A 27,363-nucleotide genomic window follows, 5' to 3' on the forward strand; every position below is an offset into this window, starting at 1 on the left:
AGGTTTTCTCAGACTCTCTTCTGAGCTCTCCCTGGGTACATCCTAGAGCTGGACTATGAATTTAATTTTTTGGCCTACAACAGCTTAACCTGGCCTTTCTAAAGCAAGGTATTGTGTTGAATCCTCACTCGAGGAGCTAAATTTTCCTTCCTGTATTTGATGCTTCTTCCCCTCCGTGTTCCCACTGTGTTGCTTGAAGCGTTAATGCATCCTGCTGCCTGAGCTCCCGGCTGCCACGGCAAGGCTGGAGGCAGGAGCTGGTCCCTGAGCGCTGGAGAGCGGAGGCAGCGGGAGCTGCGTCCAGCCGGGCACAGTGGCTTGTGCCTGTAATCCAAGCGCCAGGGAGGCTGAGGCTGGCGGACGGCTTGAGCCTGGGGGTTCTGGGCTGCAGCGAGCTGTGCCGAGCGGGTGTCCGCGCTAAGGCCGGCATCGATATGGTGGTCCCTCGGGAGCCTGGGGCTACCAGGTCGCTTAAGGAGGGGTGAACCGGCCCAGGTCGGAGACGGAGCAGGTCAAAGCTCCCGTGCTGGTCAGTAGCGGGATGGCGCCTGTGAACAGTCCCTGTAGCACAGCCCGGGCAAGAGAGCGGGACCCAGTCTCTTTTGGCATCTTTCCCCCCACATCAACGGTCTGGGCCGGCGAGCAATCACAAAAGGGTCATGTAATACTGGGGAAAGGGAAAAGTGTCTCCCGCAGGTGTTCGACCTGAAGATGCTGCCCCAGCCTCACTCGCTCCGGTTGTGCTCATGTTTTGGTGTTGTGATTTCTTGCAGCGGTGAAAGGCCACAGGGCAGGACCCAGCCAGACCTTTGGGATCCCAAGAGATGTAATGGCTGGAATGGGAAATCACGGGCAGTGGAATTTCCCATTGTGTTTCTGGCTCAGAGACCCTGCGCACCCACGAGTCACTTGAGCATCCCTCACACACTGCCGGCTTCGGCAGCGTGAGCTGGGGCTCCGGCTCTCAGGAGTGCCTCATTAGTCTGCTCCATCGGGTATTTACTGTCACCGCTCATTTGTGTCCTCAGCTCTGAGCTTTACACCCTTAGGAAAACACTGGTGAATCAAGAAGCCCTTCTTACAAGGAGTATTTCAAAGCGGGGAGCCGGACATCTCTTGTCTGCTGTTCAGTAAGTGAAGCGTACTGAGCTATCCTGGAGATAGAGCTCCCTGATGTGCCTCACTGGGCTTAAAATGAAAACAGAGCATCATGATATGTCTCTTTTGGCTCAAAATGAGAAGTCTGGGCTTTCTCAGCTGCTTAAAACCACCTTCTGCTCAGACATTTGTCTTTCCTGTTTCTCCATCCACCCATTTTTAAACATTTTTACAGGCAGCCCAAGGAAGGTCTCCCAGTTCCCCACTGCCACTGCGTGGGCAGGCAGAGCTCGCACAAGGTGGATGTGGAGGAATCTGCAGAAAGCCTGAAAAAAACAGCCGGGCACGGTGGCTTGTGCCTGTAATCCAAGCGCCAGGGAGGCTGAAACTGGTGGATGGCTTGAGCCTGGGGGTTCTGGGCTGCAGCAAGCTGCGCTGAGCGGGCGTCCGTGCTAAGGCCAGCATCGATATGGTGGTCTTGGGGGAGCCGAGGGCCACCAGGTCGCCTAAGGAGGGGTGAACCGGCCCAGGTCGGAGACGGAGCAGGTCAAAACTCCCGTGCTGGTCAGTAGCGGGATGGCGCCTGTGAACAGTCCCTGTAGCACAGCCTGGGCGAGAGAGCTGAACCCAGTTTTCCTTTTGTGGGGATCTGTGAACGCCTGGTCAGCGGTGGCACAGTGAGGGGTCCCAGCCAGGGCCGAGGAGCAGCGGCCCCACCTCGCAGCGGGGTTTCTCCAGGGGAGGAGCGAGGGACAGAAGGGAAAGTGATGATGTAGAAGTAGGGGCCCAGCCACCGGGTGCTGTGAGGGATGTGGAGGCCGCAGACGACTATTATAGCCGCCGGGCGTGGTGGCGCACGCCTGTAGTCCCAGTACGTTGGGAGGCTGAGCCCGTCGGATCGCTGGGCCCCGGGTTCTGAGCTGCAGTCAGTCACACTAAGCGGGTGTCCCTGCTACAGCCGGCATCACGGCGGCAGTAGGCGCCTTCGGCAGAGGAAGGGCAAGCCGCGGGATGTGCTAAGGGGATAGCCGGGCAGACCCCCGATGCGGAGTAGGCTTAAGAGGTGTGTGGAATTGGTCCCCCATGGAATTCGCGATTACTCCAAAGGCAGTCGGAGAGGGTCGCGGCTCCCGTGCCGGCCGCTGGCGGGATAGCGCCTGCTAGTGGCGGCTGCAGCCTCAGTCAGGGTGACCCAGCGAGACGCGGGCTCCTCTTTTCTCGGGCGGTGAGGCCGCACTCTTTTTGCCCCCAACGCTACCACCTCTTCCCGGCCCGCCGGCGCATGCGCGGAGCGGGAGGCGGAGCGAGCCCGGCGCAGGCGCTCGGTTGGTTCATGGCGGCGGCGGCGGCGTCATGAAGTCCCGCTTCAGCACCGTCGATATCCGCGCGGTGCTCGCCGAGCTGCGGCTGAGGTACCGCTCTCCCTCCCCTGCCCGCTGCCACCCCTGAGGAGCGGGGCCCGGCTCGCTCGGTAGCGCCTCTCGCCCCTCAGCGGGGCCCGGCGGGCCCCGGCCCTGCCGTGGCACCGGGGCCGTGAGGGATGGCTGTGCTTCCCGCCGGCGGCCCGGCTGTGAGGAGCCTCTCGGGCCTGTGCTGGGGCAGCGCAGGGCTTGTCTGGGGCTGCCTGAGCGGCCCCCAGCGCACCTGCCCCCGCAGAGTCCTCTCTGCCTGCCCTGTCACACCGTCAGGGAAGGCCTGGTCCTTCTGTCCTTCCCCTCACTGTCCTGCTCCTGTCCCCCAGCCTTTTCCTGGGAAGCAGTTGAGTGCTCTTCCTTTCCTCTTTGCACGGGGAGGGTGCTGTGGCCTGTTATCTACTCTCCCATCCGAGAAGCTCTAACGTTCCTCACATCCGTGCCCCCTGGAGCTCTGATGCTCTCCTGGATGTCCAGGGCAATGGGTGTATTCAGCCCCACGCTGAATGAAATGATGGTGAGACTGACCACCCAGGCCATTTCTCTGCTCGTACTGGGAATACTGGTGCCCCATGCTGGCAAAGGGCTCCCCAGATAATGCAGAAGTTAGCCTAGAGGAGTGAAGTGCTCCAGTATAACCAGTAAATTTTGCACCCTTGCCATAAAGAGGAGATCCACAAGCTGTTTGGTTGCACCTGGGGTGTCTGCAGCGGCTGTCCTTGCTTTGACTTGCTTAGCTTTTTGCACTTAGCCCATTAACAGCAATTTCTCTATCTTTTGGTTGCTCAGTTTCCAGCTCATTGCATTAATCTTCCTTTGCAGCCTCTTAGGTTACTGCTTGGTAATTTATCGTAACTTTCACTTCGGTATATTTCCATTGTCACTGAGATTTCTTCCCTCGCTTGCGTGGTTTGTGTATCATATTTTCCAAAGCATGTATTTTCTTTTTGACAGCTTATTGGGAATGAGAGTAAACAATGTTTATGATGTGGATAATAAGACGTATCTTATTCGCCTTCAAAAGTAAGAACTTTAAATTTCTTTATGCCATTACTGTATATATGCAAACTAGATTTTTTTGTATGTATGTAGTTTCTGTTGTCAGGTTTGTGGCTTTTATGGCTAGTTTTCAGTGAAATTCTATTGTTCTTTGATAAAATGCAGTAATTTTTGCACAGGAAGTTCTTGGGATATAGCACATGAAGCGTGAAATACTGCAGAAAATATACAAAAGGCCAAAAGTCTTAGTGTAAAACCACACAATTATCATTGTTGGTTTTTTTTGTGGCGGGGGAAGAGAGGAGTTGGGAGGAGTGAAGAGCAACGCTCAGTAAGTGATCGTGGTGCCCAGACCAAATGGGAGGTAGGGCTCGTGTCATGTCACTACCCTGTCCACTCCTGTGGTGTCCAAGATGGACTCTTACTCATCTACGTGCCTCCAGTTGTGTTGGAGAATTTTTAACTCCATCACTTGCCAAGCATTTTGCTTGGCCAAGTTATCCATAGACTTAAAACGTCGATGTCCTTTTTGCTGTCAGCCTGGCCGCGGCACTAGGGACTTTACTTAGTTTTAGCAACAGTCTTTTTTTTGTAGATAAGCGTGCTGCTGTTTTGCCGTGCTTTGGTCTCATTCCAGTGCAAACTGGCGTGTGACGAGGGGTGGCTGCGCACATGCCAAGTTCTGAGTCTTTATTTTGTTCACAGACCAGACTGCAAGGCCACGCTGCTGCTTGAATCTGGTATACGCATTCACACGACAGAGTTCGAGTGGCCGAAAAACATGATGCCATCTAGCTTTGCAATGAAGGTAAAGTAACGTACAATTTCTTTTTAATAAGGTGGCTGGATATTAAAAAGCAATGTTACTGTTCTGTCCTTGGAGTCACAAGAAAATAGTGGAATGATTTGAGACAGAGGAAAATAGTGGAAGGATTTGCCTGGTGGATCTTGATCAAAGGGTGATTGAAGACAAGGGAAGAGCAAATGTGCGGTGACATTGTTGATGTTCGGTGCCTGAAATAATGAAAATTCGAATTTATGAAGACTAGTATTGATCTGCTGGACATTTGACGGGACACACAGACTTTTTGGAATTTTACTCCAGCAAAGTCCTTGTCATTCCAGTTGGATTGTCCAAATTTTTAGGCCCTGGACACAGCACCCTACGTTAATAGAGTCCCGCTGTTCGGTCTGCTGGACTTCAAGGGTGCAGATCTTGCTGCAAGCTGTTAGGTTGTGTTCCTGCAGGTAGGTCTGCAGGGATGCAACCTGAGTGATGAATCACATGGATCTGCTTAGCCCACCACCTCTGGACGCGGCCTCATCAAAGTAACTCAGCAGAGATTCTCCAGGGTGGCTTTCCAAGTCATATATGGATGCAGGCATAATCCTCGTTGTCTTTGTAAAACAAACCCTTTTAATTTTAACCAGCTTCTCACTTGTTTAGCTAAACAAATAGCAGTTTTTAATGGCAAAAATGGCTCAACGTGAAGAAGCTGGAACAATTGTATTAACTATAAACATCAAGGTATTATTTTGCTAAGAGCTGTCTTGTCTCTGTATTACCAAGATCGGCATTTTTATCCTTATGATATTTGTATTAAGTAAGAGGTGGTCAGTGTCACAGGAGGGATCTATAGCTAAGAATGTATTTCATTATAAAATGTCACGACCAGGTCTGTTTGCATCATCTCACAGATATCTTCTCTATTGTTTGCAGTGCCGTAAGCATTTAAAGACCAGAAGACTTGTCAGTGTAAAACAGCTGGGTATAGACAGAATTGTGGACTTCCAGTTTGGAAGCGATGAAGCTGCTTATCACCTGATCATTGAGCTGTACGACAGGGTGAGTGCAAAGCTCCGAGCGTGTCCTCTGTCAGCAAGCACATGAGCACGGCCTTTGCTGATCGTCCTCTGTCATGTGCTTGCAGGGTAATATTGTCCTGACAGACTATGAATACGTCATTTTAAACATTCTGAGGTTTCGCACGGATGAAGCGGATGATGTCAGATTCGCAGTTCGGGAGCGATACCCAGTCGACAGTGCGAAAGCGCCTGCACCTCTGCCAACCTTGGAAAGGTAATTGCTTTTGGATGGCATATGTGTTGGAATAAACCCAAATTACTTGGAACTATGAAAGGCAGCATGTCTTTGGGTAATCTTTTCACATATTACAGGCCATTTGGCACTTCTTTTTTTAAAACTGAGAATATTTTGTAGCTTCTAAGCACTACAGTGTCATCTTGAAACCCAGTGTTCTTTGGAATGACAACTCTCCCTTATCTTTTGTAGGTTAACTGAAATAATATCAAATGCACCCAAAGGGGAACAACTGAAGAGGGTTCTTAACCCGCATCTTCGTAAGTAATTGTGTTTCATTAGAAAATGAAATGGGGTCAATACACGTTGTGTTCAGATGATGCTGAAAATCCGAACAACCTCAAGCAGTCATTTTTTTTTTTTTGGATGTTGTTCATGACAGTCTGCTATTATGTATGTTTGAAAAACAACAGAAACCTTAAGCCCTTGAAAACAGAGTAGATTTTTTTGATTCCAAGCCAACTGCACAAAGAGATGAGTCTTGCTGTGATCCTGCGGTGATGAGGGCCTGAGAGTAGCTCTGCGGGAGCTCCGGCTTGATGTATTTTATTCAATGTCTTGTCTTTGGTGGTACCAAATAGGAGATGTAGGTGTACAGTCAGGGCAAGGATGTTGTTAGGAAGTGGTTGGAGTATGCCAGTGCTGCCAGTCCTGGAACAAGTACCAATGTGGTAATAACAGGATGCTTGATGTGTCCATCTGTGTGTTCTCTGGTTGCTGGGCAAAGCACTCTATGCCTCATTTTTCCTGACCACAGAAGCAAATTTGACCCCTGAACATCTCAGATCACAAACCTAAGTATTACTTTCCCCATTTCTTGATTCTCTTTTTCACCACTCTTGTCCCTCTCTTTCTCCACTCCAATCTCCTCCTAAATAAACAACCCACTGCTAATTACTTTCCTTCATTGGTCCTGGTTTTGCTATATCCATACCCAAATTTGGTATTTCTGATACCGTTATCTGGGTAACCTTGGCCTTATATAGTGTTACTGATGTGATTGCCCAGGCACAGCTGGCCTGGCAAAGCTCCACTCTCTTAAAAGGTCCACAGTTCTTCCCTTCAGTTACCGTGGGAGTTTGGCTGTTTCTCATCCCACTCCTCCTTAACCACCTGTGAAACCTGGCCATCCCTCCTGCCGCTTCTCTGGTTTTTGCCACTTCTCGCGCTGGTAACCGTCGTGTCCAGCAGTTTCTCACGTTGCGTCCTGTAGTTCCTCACATCCTGTTCAGATGGCTTAACCTCAGGCCAGCACCTGCTCACCAGCCCTGTCACGAGCCTGCAGCCTGAACAGGCACACTGATATTTTCCAAGAAGAGTCTCAATCCCAGCAGTTTTATGTTTTAGAGCCTTCCCGTGGAGGATTGGTAGGCATCTTTGTGTTTAGTAGCTTGGATTGGATTTTCTTCCATGTAGTTACCAAATCTCTCTTTGAACCTGCATGAACCTCTGGCATCCGTAGTGTTTTTATGGTGGTGAGCTCCACTTGCTTCCATGTCACAAGAAAAGTTACCTCCTTTTTTTTGTTCTGAAACTCATCTCACCAGTTTTACTTGGTGCCCTAGTACTGGATTGCCCTAGCCTACTGCATAGCCTGCGTGGTCTTTCCTTGTACAGAATCTATTCCAAGCCTGTGATGATCCTTGTTGCCCTTCTCTGTGCCTTTTCTAGCTCTATGTGTTTTGAAATGGGGGAAGTAAAAGTGTACATAACATTCACAGTGGAAGTGCACCATGTATTTATACTGTGGCATGATTTCCCTTCTGTTCACTATTCCTTCCTTAATAATTCCCAAGACACAGCTTGACTCTTTTGTGTTCACTGACTTATCTTTCCACAGGACCATCTCTTATTAGGTCTTGCTCCCAAATAGAAATCATCAGTTGGGCATATGCATAAGTAAGATAGTCTTTCCTCGTGTAGATCATTTTATATTGTTTTGCAGTGAGTTTGTTTCAGTTCTTTAATCGCTTGCTATTGCTTCTTGTGTTTTGGATTTAGTGTGAGAATAATGTTGATAACACACGTTGTTGTAGTTGTTGCTCAGTGATGCTTACATTAAGTCACGGATTTTTTTCAGCTTCCCATAGAAGCTGAGAGGGAGCATAGACAGGACAAGCTGGCCCAAGGAACATTCCATACCATAGGCGTGATGCTCAGTATATAAGTGGGGATTGACCAGGGGGAGCAGGAATCTCTGATCGCTGCTTGGGCTGGGCTGGGCAATCGATCATCAGGTGGTGAGCAATTGTATCGCATCACTCATTTTGTATATTCTTTTACCATTATTGTTGAACACTAATGGAAGAGAAGATAATAACAACTAAACTGTCTTTATCTCAACCCACGAGGTTTCCTTTCTTTTCCATTCTCCTCCCCTGTGCCACTGGGGCCGGGGGAGTGAACAAATGGTTGCGTGGTCCTAGTTACCGCTTGGGGTTAAATCACAACACCTAAAAAGAGTTGATAGTTTTCTAGTTCCTTTTTAACATTGCTGGCGCATAAACGTCCTTGTGCCTCTGCTGTTAAGGCAAGAGAGACATTGCAAGCTGCAGTTAACAGTTTGGCATCCCCACCCTTGAGTTCTTTTAAATGCCTGGCTGAGAACCACATGATCCTGAGGATTTACCGCTACTTGTTTGGTCTGTTGGATCCATCACCTCTTCTGACAACTGGATTTGAGGCGGATTGTCTGATGTACTGCCTGCAGAGAAACGTTCCAGCTAGAGCTTCCCGGTGTCCCTATGCTATGAATGAAACTCAAAACATTAATTTAATTTTTCTGCTCTTGTCATATCCGAGTGTTCCTTTTGCACCTTGATCATTTCTTGAACCTCCTGATTCTAGCAGGCTTCCTGCTTACGATATGTCTGGAAAAGGCTTTATGATTAATCTTGTCTCGATGGGATTTTTTTCACAGATTTTCTCAGCATTAATTTTGACCAGTGTTGCTGTGTTACCTTCACCTGACAGAGTTTGGTCTCCCATTTTCCACAAGGAACACAACTTCAGATAACTCTTTGCTTTCAACAGTTTCTGTTAACCCGATATTTAGTCATGCCAGCTTTCCTTGGATTTTTCTGAAACACTGTTCAATAAGTGATAAGCATTTGTTCTGAACCACCGAAATAGCACCTTGAAATAGCCCGCAGGCTGTTTGCAGACGTTGCCATTTATCGATTGTCTCAATTTCTTTCCTTCTAAGAAGCTTCCTTGCTTTATGTAATCTTCCCTTTGGAGCTGTGAATGCCTGTAGGAGTCTTCTTGGGCTTCTGTTGCGCTAGCATGGATCCAGGTAAATTTTAGTGTCAGCCTTGTACCGTGACATGACATCTACCCAGCCAGGCTGGGATGATTAAAACCTGATTTAGCTGTTCTGTGTCCTGCTTTCACAATCTCATGGCTGTCCCTCTGCGCATTGGGGTGATCAGCAGCTCTGCTCAGGCAGTTCAGACTGTAGGTTCATCCCTCATGTCCCAGATGTAGGCCTGGGTTTTCATTCCCATGGGATTGTGCTGGTTTATTTTCAAGTGGTTATTTTATTAATTTGTTTGGACCCTAACATTCCGTTCGCCTACTCTGTGGTCAGCTACATAATTCTAAGCTTGATGCTGCGCTGTCCCAGTGGTTGTCTTCCTTCCTCCATGTTCCTGCTTTGCTTGTTTTCAGTGTTCTAAGTTAAATCTGATGTTCCACGGCCCCATCTTGCTTCTTAGTCTTTAAGAATCTTTGTAGGAGCTTATATATCTGTATTAATTTGCTCCTTCTCTGCACCTTCTTTAAATGGGGCTGCATCTGTTTCTTTTGTCACTCATGTTTCACACTTGGCTTTGCCAGCTTTTTCCTAGTTCTTTATATGAAGCTACAGAATTTGTATGGCTTCACCCATGGTCATACCTTATCCCAAGCCAGGCAGTTTGCCACTGTTGTTGGGTTTCCTACGCTCTCCAGAAACTTTCCTACCGCCTTTTAAATATAAAGGTTTCATTCCATTTTGGCCAACATGAAGCCCATCCTTCCTGTATATCCTCACTTCGTCCTCGACCTTTCCCAGTTCCAGATGAACCTAAGCATCCTGAAGTTTGTAAGAACACATCAGCCGTGAGCTGAGACCCAGCTGCTCTGCCCAGCCAGTGAGCATTTTGGAGAGGGCCACTGCAGGAGTCCTGGTCATCTGCCCTCCCTGGGCTCTGCCTCCTGAATTTGGGACTACAGCTCCCTCCCTCTCCCCAGCCTCTCTGAGGACTGGCTGTGGTTTCATAGCCCTGGTTTGTTTAAACGCTTCTCATAATTTCAGTGTGAAGACAAATTTCATTGTGAATGTTTTCTACAGATGATTCTTTTTTTTTTTTTTTTTTTTTTTTTTTTTCCAGCTTATGGAGCCACTCTCATTGAGCATTGCCTTATAGAAGCTGGATTTTCTGGCTATGTCAAAATAGATCAGCATATGGAAAGTAAAGGTATGTAGGAAATAACATTTTAAAGACTGTACTGTATGTATATGGTAACTTTTAGGTTTATGTAGTGTTTTTTTCCAGAGAGATCTGACTGATCCATAAACCTGTAGTTCTCACCACATGGTTATATGTTTTAATGTTTATAGGTTGGGGACCAACCTTGTTCACATTAAAACTCTTGAATTGGGCATATATTTTGGATAAAACATGAGACTCCTCCTATAGTCTAAATGTTTTTTATAATGAGATACCATTTTACGCATCAGGTGAATTCTGGCTATGTAAAGGGATGTTTTACAAGAATCCTGTGTAGAAAAATCGGCATCAAAGTCTTCCTTTATCTATAGCAAACACAGTGGGGATTTGATAATGTAGCAGCTTTACATTTATTAGAAAATTACAGATTTGTGTAGTAAAGTAAGAATAGATGTTTCTGTAGTCTTTTTTTTTTCTTTTGTGCTTTATATTTTCCATAAATCAAAAGGATTTTTTGCTTCCTACTGCGTTACGGTACTCTAATAAATCAACTCTGTAACAAACAAATAACTTCTCACAGCTACAGGTTTATGCTTTGCCTCTGCAGATTTATTTTTATAAAGTGCTGTAATTTGCGTGGTCTCTTTTTTTTCATGAAGCTTGAATAATTATGTCTTAGAAGTACCTATAAAGATGTTTTATTAAAAATTCTCCAAATATCGAATGCGTACTGAGGCTCCTGTTCAAAACGAACAGTATTTGCTGTAGTGAAGCACCAGGGGTAAAGGATATCTGCTCTTTTATTTTTGAGACATGCCAGAATCCTACTTAATGTGGTTAGGTTGGACAGGTTGCTTCAGGCACTAAATTGGAAGAGCGTCGCCCGGGGCCTTTTGTTGATTTGCTGTTGTGCTATGTTTATATAAACATATCGTTCTGTTATAGGTGTTTTCAAGTATTCCTCTCCTCTCCCCTCTCTCTTTAGAAAATATTGAAAAAGTGCTTGCTGCTTTAGAGAAAGCAGAAGAATATATGACACTAACTGACAACTTCAGTGGAAAGGTGGGTCTCAGCTGGGCGACGTGGTTATCGGTTATGCAGGAATTGCAGAATTAAACTGGTAGGCAGGTATTGTTCAGCACGTGCTTGTTCCTGGTGTAAGCAGCTGCAGATTTTATTCCATGAGCTTGGGCTCCAGGTAAAAATCTCTTCCTTGCACTGGATGTGCAGCAATTAAATAATTTGCAAGTAGATTCTGTAGGTCCTATGAGAATTGTGCTTGTGCTTTAATAGCAGGTAACGCTGTTCTGCATGTAAACTGTGCATTTGTGTGATAAGCTGTAGGATAGTCCTGAGGTTTGTGAGAGAAGTTCACCGTTTTTTCTGGAAGAAGTTGGAGTTAAGACAAGCAGGCGGTCAGGGCTTTTCTCACATTGCTTCTGCCACAAAGTCTCCCTGCTAGAATGATTTACTGTCTCATGCTGGTCAGTAGGTTAGCACCCAAAAGTTGGTGCCTTGCCAAGATAAGGGGGATCCTTTTCCAAGACAAATGCTGATGATGTATTTATATATTCTTTTAGGGTTATATTATCCAAAAAAGGGAGAAAAAGCCAAGTCTGGAACCAGATAAACCAGCAGAAGATATCTACACGTAAATATTTGAAGTATTTATTTCTTTTTCTACTAGTCTGCATAACGTAAATTAGTTTTCAGGTGATAATATCAAATGTGTATTTTACAGATATGAGGAATTTCATCCTTTCTTGTTTTCTCAACATTCAAAATGTCCGTACTTGGAATTTGACTCATTCAATAAGGTACAGTGCTTTTGCTGATACTGTACTTAAGTGCTTTAATTGACTGATGCTAAAAAAAGTAATTAAAATATAGTGCATAAGTTGTTAATGAAACCATAAACCTTGGAAGACAGGATTAATTTTATAGAAAAATGTTTTATGCAGAAAAGGCCAACTAAACCAGGGCCTTTAGGCTACTGCAGAGCGGTGTTGTCTTTATTAACTCAGTTAGATCCTGTAACGGAGATGCGGCATGTGGCACTGAGCAGAGGTGTGTGTGTATTGGACTGCGAGGAGGGTGGCTGTTATCAGTCCTGGTCAAACATTTGTTAGTGGAGAGTTCAGATGCTGAGTTATCGCTGGAGGCAAACAGTCGTCACGCTCATCACATTTATATTTTTCCGTTTACTACTTTGAAAGCTTCGGGCACCTGATTTAGTATTTCCTTGAGTGTTGTCCTTCCTGGTCCTTGAGTCATTAACATCTGAAATCATTAACTGCGTGTTGTTCCTGACCTTGATCTCCAGAATTCCTGTTTCACTTTCCTGCCCTGCTTCCTGACTGAATTTGTGTCATCTCCTTCACAGCTCTGATGATCTAAGCAGCCTAAAATCTTCCTCTTCTTTTGTTTTAAGTGGAATGTCTGGCAACTGGAACACCAGCAGCAGTTCTTAGGCATGCTTTCTAGGTTTTTTGTATTTTGGTGGGTTTTTTTAACTGACGTACTGAAGTAGCAGGAATTTAGGGCAGACAGGCCTATCATTGCAGTCATTTAATCTGACGAGCACACTGTGTCAAACAGCAGCTTCCTTTTCATCATTTCTTAGCAAGAAATGTGGGCCACAGTTTGGCCCCTTACTTGTGCACAGCCCCTGGTTTGCAGTGGTACATGCCCTTGAGTGTGTTGCTGAACTTATCTCAGGCAAAGGCAAAGTGGAGGAATTTACTGAACCCTGTTTTAGCATCTGTCTCCCTTCTAGTGCTTTGCAGCCACCTCTCTTGAGCGGAACCTCCTCTGCCTGCTTGTTGCTGGTCTAAGTTAGTGCGACCTGGAGATTCTTAAAACTGGTTTTCTCTTGCAGGCGGCAGACGAGTTCTACTCCAAGCTAGAGGGACAGAAAATTGATCTGAAAGCATTGCAGCAGGTATGCTCTTATGCAAGAGTGGGGCAGCTGAGGTGGCTCTCTGACCTTCAAATGCTTCATTTAGTTCTTGTAGCCTGGGGTGAGGGAGGCGTCATTCCTTATTTTTGCTGTGGAAACACTCAGTCGGTGGTGATCCAGATTTCGAGGTGTATAACGTAGCAGTTGGTTCTGCTTGGAATACAAGTTCTGCATTAACAACAATATTTTGGAGACTCTGCATCTCTTACACTGCTGTATTTTTCTGTGCTGCAACTCTTATTGAATGTCTTGCAGTGATTAGGTGATAATATATATATATCTTTTTCCATCTTTCTTATTTTTGAAAGGAAAAACAAGCATTGAAGAAACTGGAAAATGTCCGTAGGGATCATGAGCACAGACTAGAAGCTCTTCAGCAAGCTCAGGTAAGACTGCGATTATTTTTTTTTAACTAAGAATATGCATCGTGTTTCTTGAAGAGTTGTACCTGCTGATGTGCATTGCCACGGTCAGCGTAAGATCCCAAAATGAAGCCTTCCGTTGTCACTGAGCACCCTGCAGCTCCTTGGGGAGCCTGGACCTGCCCTCTGGGGCTCTGCTCCCTTACAAGCGCTTTGACCTCTCTTGCCAAAATTTGCTTGTGCTGCTCCGCTTGAAGGAGTCAAGTTGGCTGTTATCCTTGGATCACTTCAATGCTATTCTTGGATTTCTTCTCAGTATTAATTACTACTTTTATTTTTTTTAAATTATTGCTGAGTGTGTATGTTTAGCTTCAATGGGTATAAACTTTTCTTCTTTCCTTAAGGAAGCTGATAAGATAAAAGGAGAACTTATAGAAATGAACTTGGAGATTGTGGACCGAGCCATCCAGGTGGTCCGTAGTGCGTTAGCCAACCAGATAGACTGGACAGAGATCGGAGTGATTGTTAAAGAAGCTCAAGCGCAGGGAGACCCTGTTGCAAGTGCAATCAAAGAATTAAAGCTTCAGACAAATCATATCACAATGCTGCTGAGGTAAGTACATTGCAGATCACCGTGCCAAATGCAAGTAGGACTGACTGAGCAGGCTGCATAGGAGACAGGTATCTTTTTAGCTTGTGCATTAGTATTTAAACTGTTCAGTTTTTCTTACAGCAGCGTGGAGAGAACATAGTTCTATGAGCAAAGAGGGATGCCTTCTTTTTTGCTTTCAAAAATAATAGGAATTTGGTTACTGTAATAGCTTTTGGTTTAGTGTTTTTAGAGCCTGTCAGACTATATTCTGAACCACTGGAAGGTGTCCTAAAGCAGTATAGATCCAAAGCTCCAGTCCGTTAGTCAGCAGTTAACTCTCTGGTTTATGCTGCTTTGATCTAAAATTCACAGGAGATTCTGCCTCTTCCGATACTGTTGACAGCTAACGGCAGTTGCAGTGAGAGACTGATGGTTCCAGATTGCAGCTGTTGAGCTGCAAGTTTGATGCTGGTTCCTGTAGAAGTTGTGATGAGAGAACTGGCAGTGAGGCAGTCTTTGGAGCGTCTTTAAAAACCTTATCTGACACTGTATTGGGATGCTAGAGGTGAAAAAGTGAGAATTTATTTTATATAGCTCGAACTTTTGCTATGAAAGCTGTAATGTGGCAAAGTTAATCTATGAATTTTTAGTTACCTAATTTTCAGAAATATTAGTGTATAGAATAAACTTATTTTCAGTAATGAGTTCTGTGTTGGCAACTGTGTCATCAGGCTCTCTGTCTGTTTTAGTAGTGAGTAGTGATCACTTCGCTCATCAAAGACACTCAATCAGTCCACCACGTGCTGAAGCGTGCATCCTTAGTACAGAGGACTGTGGAGAAATACTTTGCTTTATGAAGAACTTTATTTTATGCTGCTCCACCACCTTTCACTGCACAGTCCAGCTGTATCAAGCAGGATTTAATGTCCTGGAGAGAAGCAAATACAAGTCTAGCTAGTGTGTGCTCAGCATACCTCTTTGAAGACAGTGGAGCAGATATTTTTTGAGGCTTTAAATTGGCACATTGCTGTCATCTTCAATGAGTCAGTATAATGATGTAGCTGTTCTCTTTTCATGCAGAGATCACACATAGAACGTCTTGTGTTTCTTTTCCTTGACGAAAGTACATCTTCGGAACCGTTCTTCATTTTAAGTCTAGATTTTCCTCTAGGTTGATAGTATGGATATGTGTCTCTTGATAGAAGAAATTACCTTGGAAAATGTCACTTCCTTGTATTGGAAAATTTGAGCTCTTTATCTTCTGCTTTTGTTTTCTTTTTCCCCCAATCTTTGGCCGACTTCAGGACATAAATGGGCTTGTGTGTAAGGCATCGTGGGGCCTTGCTGCGGCTGCACAGTGAAAGGGGTTTAAGGGTTCCTTAGGCTATTTCCAGTCTTCATGAGAGAGCAGAAGTAAGAGTGCATTGCACTCGGTAAAAAATAACCAGTTCTCTTACCTCAATCATATGATGTCATGTGTTTTTAGGAACCCATATGTGTTATCTGAAGAGGAAGAGGAGGAGGAGGATGCTGATTTAGAGAAAGAAGAAACAGAAGAACCAAAGGGAAAAAAGAAAAAGAATAAAAACAAACAGTTGAAGAAACCTCAGAAAAACAAACCATCATTAGTTGACGTTGATCTCAGTTTGTCTGCATATGCCAATGCCAAAAAGTAAGGTTTGCAGTAAATGTGTGCTTTGGTAGTAGAAGTTTCTGTATGCTTGCAGTTGTTAATGATAATGCTAATCCTAACGGTAAGAAGGGTTCTTGTGTATATCTTTGTAAAAATAAAAGTTAAAAATTGAAATGGACAGCTTGCCCTGAGCTCTACGACGTGCATTTTCTTGATCCAGAAGTGGTATCTCACTGTTGTGTAGCAGCTAATCTCTAGCTATCACATTAATTTAATTTGGAGTACAATTCTGCACAGTGACACATGGAACAAAATGGCTACTTTTGCCACGCATGAACCCAAACACGGTGTTCGCTCTGTGCAGGGACTTGCTTCATTTGGCTGCTCTTCTTAGGTAATGACCAAGCCGAAGATTTGGGCTAAAAAAAAAATCTACTCAAAACTGAATGCTAATGGCAAATGTAGAGGACTGTGATAAGTACATTCTAAAAATGAGTGAATCTGCTGGGATTTCAGATACAAACAAGCTTGTGTTCCACAGGTATTACGATCACAAAAGACATGCAGCTAAGAAAACTCAGAAGACGGTAGAAGCTGCAGAAAAGGTATTTTTTTCTTTGTTTTTGGAAGATATTTAAAAGCAAAGTCCTTGTCACTGATCAGTGGAAATTCCTAACTTGGTCTAGGTAGTTCTAATGAGACACGAAAGGTAAAAACCAACCAGGATTGTTTTATTTTTGAGCTTTTAAGCTGACTGAACAACGGATTGGAGATCCCTGCCGTGTCATCTGGTTTCTACCAGTAGCATTGTGAACACGTAAGGCAGGTGCTTGGTGGAGATATTGACAGAGCAGTGCTTATGGAGGCAGGAAGGGAAAACTGGTGGAAATCCTGATGATCAAAGAGCAGCAATCCAGGGTGGAGATTTATGAAGATTTTAGGATGGGTGTTTTATATGTGCCTGAGGGGATTGCAGGCCTCTGAATAGCAGTATGTGGAACTTGCACTGTCAAAAACTTCAGAGACGTTTCCAGCCAACTTTCCTACTGTTCAGTTACCAGCTTTGCAATTCCTGTGCTGGTGGATTGCGATCATGCTTTCTGTCTAAATAGGCATTTAAATCGGCTGAGAAGAAGACGAAGCAGACGTTGAGGGAAGTTCAGACAGTTACCACCATCCAGAAAGCGAGAAAGGTCTATTGGCAAGTACAGTTTCACTGTTGTTACCCTAATGCATTGTGAATGTGCACAAATTTAGAATGACTGTGTCAGGCTGAGTTTTCACTAGCTTCGAAATGGAGCTAATTATGTTTTCTAAGCAGTACACTTTGTATTGAGTCTTCTTACAGTTGCTCCTTGAAGGTGCTGGCCCGATCCTGGTAGTGCCTTTGCCTGGGAAAGTTCCTTTTGGTGGACGTGGACTTGAAGTTTTTTGCTTTTAACATGACTAGGAATATGGGCTTAATAAAAATAGGGAACTTTACTGTTACTTTCTGGCAGCTCTGTGAAATAGTAACAGTAGGTTTAAAAAAAAAAATGAAGCAAGAACAAAAAAACCCAAACAAAACCCCAAAGTTTTTTACAGTCTAATAACTGAATTATTAAAATTAGGAGGCGGCTGGACTTTGTGGTGGTGGTACTTGTCATTTCATCTCAAAATATCGTTGGCAGTGATGTTATATTTGTACCATGCCTTCTTTTTGTGCCCCAGGAGTATGGTTGGATGTGAAACTATTCGCAGTGTCTTTCGTAAGGAGTAGATGCTAAGGTTGATATTCTTAGAGTTTGGTATAAAAAAATACCTTTGTAATGTTCTGTTAGTTCCAGGTGTTTTTCACACAATGGATTGATGTAATTTGGCAGGTTTGAGAAGTTCCTGTGGTTCATTAGTTCTGAGAATTACCTTATTATTGCTGGAAGAGATCAGCAGCAGAATGAGCTGATTGTAAAGCGGTATCTTAAACCAGGTGAGAGTCTGATTAAGTGGAGTATGTTGGTTTCTCTATTTCCCGATTTTGTAAATGTAGAAGAATGACGTGGGAAGGTCTGTCTGGTTTGTTCTTAAGTTGGGTCTTGGGTAAAAGGGGACTTCGGTGAGTCCACCACACACACATGACTGCATGTATGTTGTCCATGGATTGCTGGTGGGTCTGCTGTGGGAGACTGGACCTTCCAGCACTGTGGGGTAAGAGTAGGTTGGATGGGCTCCTGTCACGAGCAAAAGAGATGGTTCTCCCTGGGGCAACTGTGATGGCCTAAAAGGCTTCTGTATCCTCTTCCCATCCTGCTCCTTGCTGCCAAAACAGCTGTTTCCAGCTAATGTTAGAAACCTTCACCTTAGCTTGAGTGATCTGTGTAGTTACCACACATGTGACTGATCCAAGTCTCCTCTTTTCCAGGCGACATATACGTGCATGCTGATCTCCACGGAGCCACAAGCTGTGTGATCAAGAACCCATCAGGTACCTTGTGTGGGGCTGATGCAGGGACGTGTAGAAGCCTGGGGGCACTGCGAACTGGCAGTCTCTGCGTTGCTTGTCTGAGCTCACCCTGGCGAGCTGCTTTCCCCCTTTGCAGTGATACCCAGCTCCAGCAGACATTTCCCTTAGGATGCAAGAGACCTCCCAAGATCACATTGTCACCTACTGCTGCCACTTCCCAGCCGTGACTGGCTGCTCGCAATTGCTCAGTTCAGCTCCCGGTGGGAAGGAGCAATGCAGATGTGCTCACAGAGACAAGTGTTAGTCACTGGCAGAGGCGGTGGGACAAGTGCTTGCTGCTGGCCACAGGGACTGGAGTTCTGAGACTTTGAGCGGTGGCATACACAAAAAATAGGACAAGAGGAAGTGGCCTCAAGTTGTGCCAGGGGAGGTTTAGGATGGATATTAGGAAAATTTCTTCACTGAAAGGGTTGTCAAGCATTGGAACAGGCTGCCCAGGGAAGTGGTGGAGTCGCCATCCCTGGAGGTATTTAAAAGCCGGGCAGATGTGGTGCTGAGGGACATGGATTAGTGGGACTTGGCAGTGTTAGGTTGATGGTTGGACTCGGTGATCTTAAAGGTCCGTTCCAACCTCAACGATTCTAAGCTTCTGTGAGCAGTTTGGGTGCTGAGGGAGGGTGCTGATCTCATCAGAGAAGTGTTAATGCAACGGGACGGATCTCATGGGAGACCTCCCATTCCTGGGAGGTGGTGGAAGTTGGCCTTGTGTCGTGAGGAGCACGGTTACTGCTCCCTTGAGGAGCTGAGCTGAGGAAGGAGCAGCAGCACAGCTTCTGCCTCTGTTCGGGGGCTGTGAAGAACAGCTGCTGCTTCTGCTCTGTCTGCCTTGCCTTCCAGCTTAGCCAGGCCATGTTGTCTCTGCCCAGGGGCCCCGAAAAGCTGAGACACGATTAGGGCGCGTGTGAAGGTTGGAGAATTTCGTCTGTTGTGCACAATGTGTTGGGTGTTACTTTGTAGGTGAACCGATCCCTCCACGAACCCTGACTGAGGCAGGCACGATGGCCTTGTGTTACAGCGCTGCCTGGGATGCCCGTGTGGTCACCAGTGCTTGGTGGGTCTCCCACAACCAGGTAAGGACAGTCGTGCGTGAGCTTTGCAGACAGAACATCTGAAGGAGCTGGTGTGCGACTGCAGACGAAGCGTCTCTGTGTGGGAACTGATGGATGCGGGTGAAACTTTTGCTCTCTGATACCGTTCCTCATGGGTTCTCCCTGGCTCTGCTGCATTTAGGGCCAAGCGTGGAGGGGCAACCTCTCACATGACATTCACATGACAGAGGAAGTGCTGCAGGCTTGGCTTCTTATTAACAGAGCGGAAGAAGTATTACTGAAAATGAAGTTTCATTTTTTTCAGTTGGGCTTCTAGCTTGTGTATTAACGGCAGTCTTGCTGTGCTTCCCATCAACTCAAGTGTAAAGGTGGAGAGATTACATGAAAATGAAGGTCACGGTGCCTTTAGTGTTCTTATTTCCTGAACAACCCAGTTACTTCCCAGGACTTCTAAAATGTCGTGCCAGTAGTGTGTGACTGAATTGAAACATTTAGGAAAATACTTCACGAAGGACAGGAAGAACCCCTCGCAAACAGAGTCCTTCCACAAACTGTTCCCATAAGTTAAAAATGCAGCTTGTTTGAATGTTGCTTTTGTTTGTGCTGTTATTACACACTACTGGCCTTCTGTATGGGTACTCTTTATAGTGTATCATCATTTCTTTAGGTTTCTAAAACTGCGCCTACAGGAGAATACCTCACTACTGGAAGCTTCATGATCCGAGGTGAGACACAAAGGAATAGTGTGAATTTGATGTTAGGCATTTTTCCCGAAGACGCTGTGCTGTCCTGCAGTGGCAGCCACCTGAGCTGCCCCCTCACCGTGACAGCCGACAGATACCCTTCTTCTCCCGAAAATCTGTTCTGAGCTGTTTAGACTCAGGCAGCTGCAACAGCATTTCTAGCTGAGGCGCTGGGCAGAAGATCGTTAGCTAAACCGCTTTTGAGTTTCTCCTGTTGTCATCCAAGAGACAGAACAAGCTCCATTGTAATTTGTTGGTAGCCTAAAGCCTCTAATAAAAATGAATTTTGAAAATACATCGTGTAACATAGCTGTTAATCCTCCTCTGAGACTCTGCCTTTGTTTTTCAGGGAAGAAGAATTTTCTTCCACCTTCATATCTGATGATGGGCTTCAGCTTCTTGTTTAAGGTACTGCTTTCTCTGTGCAGCTCCTGCTGGCTTTTGTAATTTGATTTGAGCCGTAGGAGGCTTATTTTCTGGTTCTCACTTATCAGTATATTCCCAATTACTTCTTTTCCCACTGGGACGAATTCCATAAAATGCTACTCGCTGAAAATTACTCTGCTTTCATTTCCATTTTTCCCCAGCTTGCACTGTCTTCATTTCAAACAAACAGACCGTGTGAACATTACTACCCCTGCTAGATTTTTACACCAGCTCTGTTTGAAGCATACGCGTGTTTGGGGAGTCTGCTGGTTGTGCAGTTACGTGTGTCTCCTCACTAGCTGTACTTTCTGCTTTGTCAGACTTGTGATTAAATGCGCTGGTTTAGTTTTCTTGCCTTTTGAATGGCAAAAAGTGTTCAAAGGGAAAGAATAAAGCTGAGTCAGGTGTTCTCTGAATAGGCCAGTGAACATCACTGGAGCTGGTACTGGCCTGACATAAAGGTGCCTCTGTTGTTAGGTGGATGAAAGCTGTGTTTGGAGACACCGAGAAGAAAGGAAGATCAAAATACAGGATGAGGATCTGGAAACGGTTTCCAGCAGTGCCAGTGAACTTGTGGCTGAAGAAGTGGAGCTATTAGGTACAGCGGATGTGGCTGGGTGCTGACAGACAGGACTGTTCGGGGTTTGGCATTTAGTTCCCTGTGCTGTGTTATGGGTCAGTTTGGTGTTTCTCATGTGAACTGTATTTTCCCCACCTGTGTGCTCCAGAAGGAGGAGACAGCAGCAGTGAAGAGGAAAAAGCGGAGCGTCAGGAAGCACCGGAGGATGTGGAAGCCATGTCTGAGAGTAATCGTGACAAGGGCGTTGTTGATCTTGACCAGGGCAGAGTAAACACATCTCCTGCACCAGAGGGTGACTCCGAAGAGGATGATGGAGAATCTGAAGATGAAGTGGAACATCTGGAGTCAAAGAGTGAAGTGAAGGAGGAAGAGGTAAATTACCCAGATACAACAATCGACCTGTCGCATCTTCAGTCTCAAAGGTAAGTGAAGAAGCAGCTGCGCTTATCAGCAATGATGTGGGCACTTCTGAGGATCTCCATTCTGTTAAAACGCTGCCACGACAAGGGCTGTGATGAGTTGCCATCACTTCTTTCAGTGCTCGTCTCTGCAGGCTGGCAGAGTGCAGGCAGCAAGCGTGTACTGGGGAAGTACTGCCATGCTGCATACCATTCCCTGCCACTTCCCTGCATGGCTCTTCCTTGTGGGCCGCTTGCTTTGGCCTCCCCTCCTGAAGTACACACACACATGTCCAGAGGGGCAGCTGGCTCTTTCATTGCTGCTGTTCCCTATTTGGACCTAAGCTTCCCTTGAGCACCACACCCTGGTTTTGCTCCTCAGGAGATGGCTGCCCTCATTTTCTTTTCAGAGCTGTTCAGACTTGAGGAACTAGAGTCATGAGTTGTTTCTGCTCTGCCAAGCTGGTGCTGAGCTACTACTCCGCGTTTGGCTGTGAGATGAGCTCATCTCCCTGCTGTCCCTGGAAATGGCACTCCTTGCAGGGTGCAAGGAGACGGGATGGAGTGGGTGGAAAGAGACGGCTCTGCAGGGAATACCACGGCTGAGCAGGGCTGTGTGCATGGGAAGCTGAACATCAGGGGTTCCTTTAGTGCATGCTGTACCCAGCCTTTGTTGCTCTTTTGTGTGTCTGCATGAGACAGGCTGGCAGAGATCCGCGGACTTGTTTTGTAAACTGAATCCTGGTATTGCTGGCCTTTTCCTTTCACCAAAGCTGGGGTTTTCAAGAACTAGAAAGCTGAACACGGTGCAACCAAGTTAGCCAGTGTCTGGCCTGTGGTGATGTGTCCATGGTGGAGTTGCTCTACATCTGTTGATGAGCTCCATTTTGATCTCTGTACAGATCCTTGCAGAAAATCATCTCCAGAGAGGAAGAACCCAACCTGGTAAGGTTCCAGCTCAGATGTTTGGCAAAGAAAGAGCAGTGTGAACTGCTGCTGGACATGGTGTGCTCTAACTGCGTTTCACTTCTTAGAGTGACAGCAAGTCCCAGGGGCGAAGGCATCTGTCTGCCAAGGAGCGGAGGTGAGAGCCTCTTTGTGTTTGCTGTGAGGTGAACGCCTCCTCCCCAGTCCCCCTCCAGGACCTGGGCGCAGGGAATGTCTTGCACCTCCTGGTCTGGGCTGGTCCATGCCCGTTGCCCGTCCTGCATTTCCAGTGTGGGTCCTGCCTGTGGGTTGGCAGCTGCTCCTGTCCCTCAGGAGTGCTGGTTGTGAACAGTTTCTGGTGTACTGGTGGGCTCGAGAGGTTTTACTGAGGAGGGGTTATTTCCATTGTGAGTGCCTCAGGTTTCCCTGTAGCCTTGTGGCAGGGAATCAGGGTGGTAACGCTGGCAGGAGAGCAGCAGCCTCTCTTGTTGCAGCAGGAGGCAGTGTATCATGTGATCATTTTCCTTAGAGAAATGAAGAAAAAGAAGCAGCAAAATGACTCTGAGAACTTGGAGCTGCCTGAAGAGAAGCAGAGAGAGACAGGGACGCAGCCTCCCCCTGCTCCCAACACCAATAAGGGTGTGCCGGCCCCTCAGCCCATCAAGCGGGGCCAGAAGGTAGGCAGGGACCAGGTTTACCCATGGGAAGTGTGGACAGAAATACCACGTTTCTGTCAGATGTCTGTGGCTGCCTGGTAGTTTTAAAACTCTTGGTGCCGCTCTTGATGGTGTCAGGGTGATGGTTCCGGCCTGTTAGCATTGAGCACGCTGTGCTTTCCTCACTGAAACCAGTCTCTTGGTTACTGGTGAATTGCTCTGAAAGAGGTTCAGGAGACCTGGAGAGAAAATGCACGTGGGGTCAGCATCTAGGTGTTCGCTTGTGGATGCAAAACTCTACCAAAGTTGTCGTTTATGAAGCCGTTGTGTGTTTTCTTCTGCAGAGTAAAATGAAGAAGATGAAGGAGAAGTACAAGGACCAGGACGAGGAGGACCGAGAGCTCATCATGAAGCTGCTGGGGGTGAGTGAGAGGAGTTCTGCCTTCCCCTGTGGTGCGGTCGCTTGGGTCACTGTCTCTGACCACCTCTGTGCGTAACCACAGTCTGCAGGGTCGAACAAGGAGGAGAAAGGGAAAAAAGGGAAGAAGGGTAAGGCGAAAGAAGAGCCAGCAAAGAAGCAACAGCAGAAACCCAAGGCTGTGCGTCGTGGAGGGGGCAAGGAGACGTTCCCAGCAGGAGTCCTGCTGCACGAGTCGCAGGACCCAGCCCTGGATGAGCAGCAGGATGAGAAGGTGAGCAGCACCCCTGCCTCTCCTCTCCTGTCCACGTGTCTGTCCCTGCTCACCCTCCACCCTGGCTCTCCTGGCACTGCGTAGCTCTGTTTCGCCAGGGAGGCTGAGCGGCTCTTCCTGGTTTTGGGGCACTGTGGAGAACGCCATGCCTAATGTCGTGACTCTGGGAGTCCGTTGGTTTCAAGAAGCAGCCAAAAAACCCTGCAGCAATCTCTGCACGCTGCATTCCCAGCACCGCTGGAACGAGAGCTGGGTGGAGCACTGAGCCTCGCCGGGCTGCCGAGGATCCAGTGAAGTCAGTACCTCCCACTCGGGGCAGCCGAAACGTAAGCGAGCGCTCTGCAGGTCTCTTGTTGTGAGGCAGTATCACTGAACCACAGCCCGTCTCTCTCCTCCCAGCTTGGCATCTGCCAAGCGAATGAGAGTTTTGAGAGAAATATTCCTCCCCTCACCCACATGAAAGTGCTCTTTTTACCTTTGCTTTAAAATAAGTTAAATTCGCTTTGCAGTTAGAATGTGGCTTTCTGAGTGCCGCTGATAAAAGAACTTATTTTCTCCAGGGGCTGGGGGAGAAAAAAAGCAGTTGTGTGCTCATTTCAGCTCTGATGTCTCCTTTGTTTGTGTGTACAGGAGGAACAAGACCAAGATCCGCCGGGAGTTGAGGTAAATGCTCATCTTTGAAGCTCTGATAAGTGCTGAGAAGGCGGCTTTATTCCTGCTGGAGGCTGGCAGGCCCTGCTGCAGCAGCAGCTCCCTGGGAGCAGGACCAGATGCCCAGGTGTTCGGCTCTGCTTTTACAGTCCCCTTCTTGCCCATGACTATTAAAACCCAGCTTTCTTGTATTTTTTTAAAAAAAACATAACCTCTTTTATCTTCTTGCCCCACTTATTCCGTACATCCCCTGTAGAAACTAGGAGTGGCTACACTGAAGTTTGTCCCTTGCCTTTGCACCCCCCGGTAACGGTGGCGCTGGGCTGGAGGATGGCGCAACGCAGTGCAAATTGCTCTTTAGTCTACAAGTTTATTTACATATAAAATTGCTTCAAAGTTTTCTGTAATTACAGGCTGTGGGTGTTGCCCAAGGCTGGTATAAGTAGATTTCTTTAAATTTAATGAAGGAGGGTAACGGTTGGCTGGAGCAGGGGAAGCTTTTGGTGAGCCTGGGAAGTCGGAACTGCATTTGGGGGTGTCCTGTTTTGGGTCATTCAAAACTAAATCCATCCTGTTTTGAATAACGTGATTTTAGTAATCAAAGATGGACAGTAATGAGACATGGTTTGGTTAATTCAGTGCCAGTGAAGTGAGTGATAAAGCTGAATTCCCTATGTTTCGGTAACCCCGCCGCAAGATGTGACGCAGGGTACCTGTGTGGGATTGCGGCTCCTGTGTCAGTTCAGCTGGAAGGGGAGACCCTCCGGCCGCTGCCCCGGGGAACCCGGGCGGAAGGGGCTTGGGGAGAGGCTGCCTGGTTTCACAGCGGAGCTCCGTTGCCCCCTCAGGAAGGCGAAGCGTTGCTGGACTCCCTGACGGGCCAGCCCCACCCCGAGGACATTCTGCTCTTTGCCGTTCCCATCTGCGCTCCCTACACGGCCATGACCAACTATAAGTAAGTCGCAGCACTGTCAGTGGGAAGGGTTCGGCTGCCGCCCGTGCCGGCTGAGGGGAGCCTGCGTATTACTTACAGAAACCTTTTCTTTTGCAAGGTATAAAGTCAAGCTTACCCCAGGCACACAAAAGAAGGGAAAAGGTACTGTGTTAAAGCACCTGAATCCTTTTCAGTGCTCTACTTAATTGAAGCCAGCATGTTTTTACATATTGTTTACGCTTTTCCTGTTTTTTTTTTTTTTTTTTTTTACAGCTGCAAAGATTGCCTTGCATAATTTTATGCAATCCAAAGAAGCTAGCGCAAGAGAAAAAGACCTGTTCCGCAGTGTAAAGGTGACTAGTTTTTCTACATAACTTCTCTTGTACAAACAAAACAGCAGTGGCAAAATGCCCACTAATGCCATTTTGGGGGTAAATACGTCCAAAACTAAGTGTGCTATCGCTTTTTTTTTTTTCTTTCTTTTTTTTAGCAGTGTTGTGTTTCTCCGTACAGCTGGGGAAGATGCACTGCTTAGGCTGGGAAGAATCATTAGAAATGGAGCCTCACCTGTAGCATTGGGCCTTAGGTTTCTGTATGGTGTTGCTCTTGATCTAAAATAGCATATCAGGCAAAAATAACATCTCCCAGAAAGTCCTCTACTTTTGGGAGGGGAAATTCGCACTGGGTAAATGTGTTATCTTTCTGCTTAGGCAGGACTTAGCCCACCCCGTGCAGTTTTCTTCTACTTTTCTTGCCCTTTCCTCAAATCGGCACCGTCAGTCTGTGCAGTCCCAGACCTGCTGCCAGGGAGAGGGGCTGGTTCCTTGCTGTGCTCGTGGCTGGCTCGGCCGTTTGCACCGCAGTCCCTTCGCTCCTCCCGCCCTGCCTGCTGTGACTTTCAGTCCTCAGGTGGTATTTCCCATTTCAGGTCAGTTTTTCAGGCAGCCCAGGCTGCTGGGACAGCTGCTCGCTTGGCCTGTAATAGTTCCTTGATCAGAAACACTGAACAGCAACAGACTTAACGTTGACTTTTCATGGCACTGCTAGGAAAGTGCAATTAATGGTTAATAAGCTTGAAAGGAACAGGTAGCGCCCAGGGAATTGCTGGCCCAGCTGAATGGAGCTGATGTGTGGAAGCTACACAGAAAACCATTAAGTCTTTCGTTAATAAAACATGGCACAAGAGCCTGACATCAGCCTTACTTTCTTTGGGGGAAAGCTGGCAAAGACAGGCACGTCAGCTCCTGCCAACAGACGCAGCAGCAGTAGTTGGGGGGGGGGAGGGTAAGGAAAATAGTCCTAAATACTTTTCTGCTGCATTCAATTTCTCATCTTTAATGTTTCGTAGGACACCGATTTGTCAAGAAATATTCCCGGTAAAGTGAAAGTGTCTGCACCTCATCTCCTGAACAGGAAAAAGAAGTGATTCCGTACTTGGGTTTCTCACCACCGAACTGCCGCTGCTGCGCAGAGTCCAGCACCTGCAGCCGGGGCGGGCAGACAGACGGATGGACGGACCTACCCTGACAGCCCTTAACGTGACTGAATTTAGCTTCCGTGGTAGCTGGCAGACCAGGACCAGTTCCTGCATCATGGCTTAGATGGACTCTTAACAACTCGATACAAATAACATAAAAACATGCAAGTAAATTGCTGGCGTTTGTCAGTGCTGTGATCTCTGGCTGTTCCGTCTCTAATGCTTTGAATGCTGGAGCCGAGCGCTCTGTCCCCGCGCTGCTGGGCCAGGGCCTGCCTGCATTTGCTGCAGCAAAACTCTGTGGTGTTGGTTTCTGCCGCTTTCCTCTGAAGGGGACTGGAGTTTCTGGTAGGGGAGTTTCAGTGGAAAACGCTTCATTTGAGAAAAAGTAGAATTTGATCTTTCCCAAACTGTGCCATGGGCTGCCAGGAGCTGGAAGGTGCAGTCCCAGCACTCCAGAGCGCCCGCTCCCACCAGCGCGGCCACACTGTGCCGTGGAATTATTAGCCCTGCGGAGGCGAGGAACAGGCAAGGAAGGTGCTGGAGGGTCAGAATAAGCCCCCGTGTGCTGTATCAGCACCTTGTCTAGTGGGAGGTGTCCCTGCCCAGGGCAGGGGCTTGGAACTAGATGATCTCTAAGGTCCCTTCCAACACGAACCGTTCCATGTGAAACCACAGTTCCGCTCTGACCGTCTGCGCCGCCCCAAGCACTTACTAAACCTGTAGCTAAAGCTCACGCAG

The 27,363-nt window shown here is 46.9% G+C and overlaps 1 protein-coding gene across 2 annotated transcripts; it reads left to right on the top strand.

Moving 5' to 3' along the window:
• Positions 1-2,272: 2,272 nt before the first annotated feature.
• Positions 2,273-26,820, top strand: NEMF (nuclear export mediator factor). 2 transcript variants are annotated; one of them, XR_012586589.1, is made up of 33 exons: positions 2,273-2,510; positions 3,465-3,533; positions 4,215-4,317; positions 5,230-5,355; positions 5,441-5,589; positions 5,803-5,870; positions 9,984-10,070; positions 11,029-11,105; positions 11,624-11,694; positions 11,785-11,860; positions 12,922-12,984; positions 13,311-13,388; positions 13,769-13,977; positions 15,443-15,628; positions 16,131-16,194; positions 16,702-16,790; positions 17,452-17,555; positions 17,988-18,050; positions 19,047-19,159; positions 19,806-19,863; positions 20,231-20,289; positions 20,785-20,905; positions 21,036-21,309; positions 22,188-22,230; positions 22,320-22,369; positions 22,742-22,889; positions 23,213-23,290; positions 23,372-23,560; positions 24,191-24,340; positions 25,060-25,166; positions 25,264-25,307; positions 25,419-25,498; positions 26,494-26,820. XR_012586589.1 is itself a non-coding variant. In XM_074583582.1 (33 exons), the coding sequence occupies exons 1-33, from the start codon at positions 2,452-2,454 to the stop codon at positions 26,569-26,571; spliced, it is 3,216 nt and encodes a 1,071-aa protein (XP_074439683.1). In that variant the 5' UTR covers positions 2,273-2,451; the 3' UTR covers positions 26,572-26,820. The 2 variants fall into 2 exon arrangements, 1 of the variants encoding a protein (XP_074439683.1); XM_074583582.1 differs by having other exon boundaries at positions 24,191-24,223.
• The last annotated feature ends 543 nt before the right edge of the window (positions 26,821-27,363 follow it).

The sequence above is a fragment of the Larus michahellis genome, chromosome 4, assembly GCF_964199755.1.
Source record: "Larus michahellis chromosome 4, bLarMic1.1, whole genome shotgun sequence".
Taxonomy (NCBI): domain Eukaryota; kingdom Metazoa; phylum Chordata; class Aves; order Charadriiformes; family Laridae; genus Larus; species Larus michahellis.